Source organism: Nestor notabilis, unplaced genomic scaffold, assembly GCF_000696875.1.
Source record: "Nestor notabilis isolate BGI_N333 unplaced genomic scaffold, ASM69687v1 scaffold31270, whole genome shotgun sequence".
NCBI classification, from domain to species: Eukaryota; Metazoa; Chordata; class Aves; order Psittaciformes; family Psittacidae; genus Nestor; species Nestor notabilis.
In genome coordinates, this window is record NW_009913038.1 from 995 (window position 1) to 3,901 (window position 2,907).

Genomic DNA, 2,907 nt, shown 5'->3' on the forward strand with positions numbered 1-2,907 from the left:
TCCATCACTGTCAACATGGCCACATGTCCCTCACTGTGGCCTTGAGGCACTCCCCATCACCCTCAGCCTGGCCCTGAGGTGCTCCTCAGCACCCTCTCTGTGGCCCTGAGCCACCTGCCGTGGCCCCAAGCATATGCTGTGGCTGAGGTGCTTGCCATCACCCGTGCCGTGACCACGACCCTCTCTGCAGCCCCCGTGGTAGCTGGCTGGGGGCCCCCAGGTGCCTCTGGTTGGAGAGGGCTGGGGGCCCTCACCATCACCCCGCACTGCCACCATCCACCGCTGCCCTTTCCTTTTCTCCCCTCCCAGGTGCTCTCGAGCTGGGGCGAGGGGATGAGGTGCCCCCCTGCCGCGTGGTGTGTCGAAGCGGCTCTTTAGATCCTCCCCGGCCCAAGCCTCCCCTGCCATGGATGCCTCGGGGGCTCTTGCTTCGGCTCCCTCCTCCGCGGCTCCCTCGGGCTCCCGCAGCCCCATGTTCCCCCCAGGAGCTGACAGAGAGGAGTGGGGACCGAGGTTCAATTGTGCCCCTTCCACCTCTGCCGCAGCCTCGCAGGCGATGCCAGCGTCTGGCCGGAAGAGGAAGGCCAACTTCTCCAATGACGAGACTGAGACGCTGGTCTGGAATGTGGTCCGGCATTTCAGCGCCCTGTATGGGTCTGAAGCCCTGCGGGCTCACCCGGTGCGGCGGAAGCAGCTCTGGACCCAAATCCAAAGCCGCGTCAACTTCCTGGGCTACACCGAGCGCTCCATTGACGACCTCAAGCACAAGTGGCGCGACCTGCGGCTGGACGTCAAGAAGAAGATCACCTCTAAGAAGCACCTGCCCATGAACCGTGCTGGTGGGCCGCTCCACAAGCCGCGCCTCACGCCCCTGGAGAAGATGGTGGCTTCCACCTTCTTGCAGGCCAGCCACGACTCAGAGCCCGAAATCATCTTGGACCCAGGTCAGTCATGGTGGTTCTCTGGGGAGAGGAGAGTTGGAGTAGCAGAATTCTGTGCTGCGTCCCTCTGAGTGATATCTGGCCCAGTAATGTCACCAGGGCACAGTCCTCCTGAGCTCTGGGGTCTGCCGAGTATTTGCTTTCTGTTCTCCTTCTGTGGAAGGAGTCTTTTGGGTTTTGCTCTCATATGTGGTTTGTGTTGCAATCATAGCATCTGCAGGGCTGTCATATCTGAGCAGCAGACTGCCAGGGCTGGAAACTGTGTGTGTTGGAATTCAAAATCCACTCTGGAAATAACCTGGGATCAACAGGAACACCTCAGACTTTGTGGGAGTGGGTCTTTTTTGGTTGTCTTTTTTTCTTTCTTTGATTTGGATACAGTGCCTGGCCTTGCTGGGCACCGTCTTAAGGCAGCTGGTAAAAGATGGGATGGGATTTTATTTCCCCTGTTCCTGTCAGGGTCGGTGTCCCCCATCGGTAGCTGAGGTCAGAGGGAGAGGGAGCATCTGCTTCAGTGCAAAGTGCCACTGTCCTCCCACAGCATCTCGCACCCAGGTGCCATGCATGGCGGGGAGGAGTGGTGGGTCCCTGGGGGGGCTGTGCCTTCTTGGTGGGGCTGTGCCCTTGACCCCTTTGTCACTGGTAGAGCAAACCTCTGTCTCAGCCTAGCACAGAGCTTTCTTGCTGGTCCTGCTCTTGGTTAACACCTGTTTAGCTTAAATGACGGAGACATACTCTGGGGGAAGATATTAGTGCAAGATCCAACATTGGTCTTGCAGTAGTGCTGAGCTGAGCCCATGGTTACACCCCAGCTGGGCTTCGTTACTAGCCAGGAGGCAAACCCCACCCCTGTCCTTTCATTTCCACAGAGGGGATGTGTCTAACTTGTTTGGGTCCCCAGAGGACACCAGGATTAGCTGTCATAGAATCATAGAATCAGAGAGTGGTTTGGGTTGGAAGAGCCCTTAAAGCTCCTCCAGCTCCAACCCCTGCCCCGGGCAGGGACACCTTCCACTACAGCAGGTCCCCACCCTGGCCTGGAACACTGCCAGGGAGGGGGCAGCCACAACTTCTTGGGGCAACTTGTTCCAGTGTCTCACCCCCCTGCTTCTTTCTCTGCTCTTTGGTTTCAGCTTGGCCCAACAGGTTTCAGTGCGGGCAGAGGGAGCAGCATAGGTCTGGTTCCGCTCGGTTCAGGCTCAGGCTGTGTCTGAACCAGATGCCTGTCTCGCTGCAGAGCAGAAGGGCTCTGGGCTGGAGGCAGAAGTCCTGCAGGACATTAGGGGATGCCAACACCCTCAGGTCTGGGTGAGTTTAGGACAGTCTTGGGAGAGGTGAGGTAGAGCGATGGGGTGGGCTGGCCTTGCAGGACTAGTGTCTGTGCCTCGGTGCGACTGTGTCCCCCATGCAGCATCATTCCCCTGCAGATTCCCGTGAGACCCTTCTCCTGGGGAGCCCCATCCGCCTTTCTGTGAGGGCACGTGAACTGGCAGTGCCGTCGGCGCAGTGGTTGAGACTGGGTTCTCTCTGTCCCATAGATCTGTTCTTCCCCGGCGCGACCAAACAGTCCTTCATGCACCTGCAGCCTGGCATCAGCCACCCCAGCATCTACATCGACACCAACGGGCAGCCCTCATCCCTGCCGGACATGGAGGGCTCTGCTGTGCCCCGGCTGCCGGTGCAGAGCCCCGACCCCTCTGTCATCTGCGAGTACAGCCGAGGGGAGGGACAGAGCAGTTCGGGTAAGGCTGCAGTGGAGACGGGCTGCTGCAGTGGAGGGAGGGCACAGGGTCTGTCTGGATGGGAGGTAAAAGGTTGTGGTGGTGGTTTTCACCAAGAGCTGGGTCCTGGTGCGGCAGAGTGCTGCTGGTGGGGCTGGATGCAGCCCTTGGCATGGCACTGGGGGTGGCATAGTGGGGGACACGCCGATCAGAGACGCTTCGCTGTGCCTGCCCAGCCTGTGTGG

General features: G+C 59.6%; 1 protein-coding gene across 1 annotated transcript; it reads left to right on the top strand.

Moving 5' to 3' along the window:
* Nucleotides 1-325: 325 nt before the first annotated feature.
* Nucleotides 326-1,219, top strand: LOC104411949 (t-SNARE domain-containing protein 1-like). Its single transcript, XM_010022511.1, has one exon. The coding sequence runs from the start codon at nucleotides 407-409 to the stop codon at nucleotides 1,010-1,012; it is 606 nt and encodes a 201-aa protein (XP_010020813.1). The 5' UTR covers nucleotides 326-406; the 3' UTR covers nucleotides 1,013-1,219.
* Nucleotides 1,220-2,907: the final 1,688 nt, after the last annotated feature.

Coding starts and splice junctions, on each gene's coding strand:
- LOC104411949 (XM_010022511.1), top strand. CDS start 407: ATGGATGCCTCGGGGGCTCTTGCTTCGGCTCCCTCCTCCGCGGCTCCC.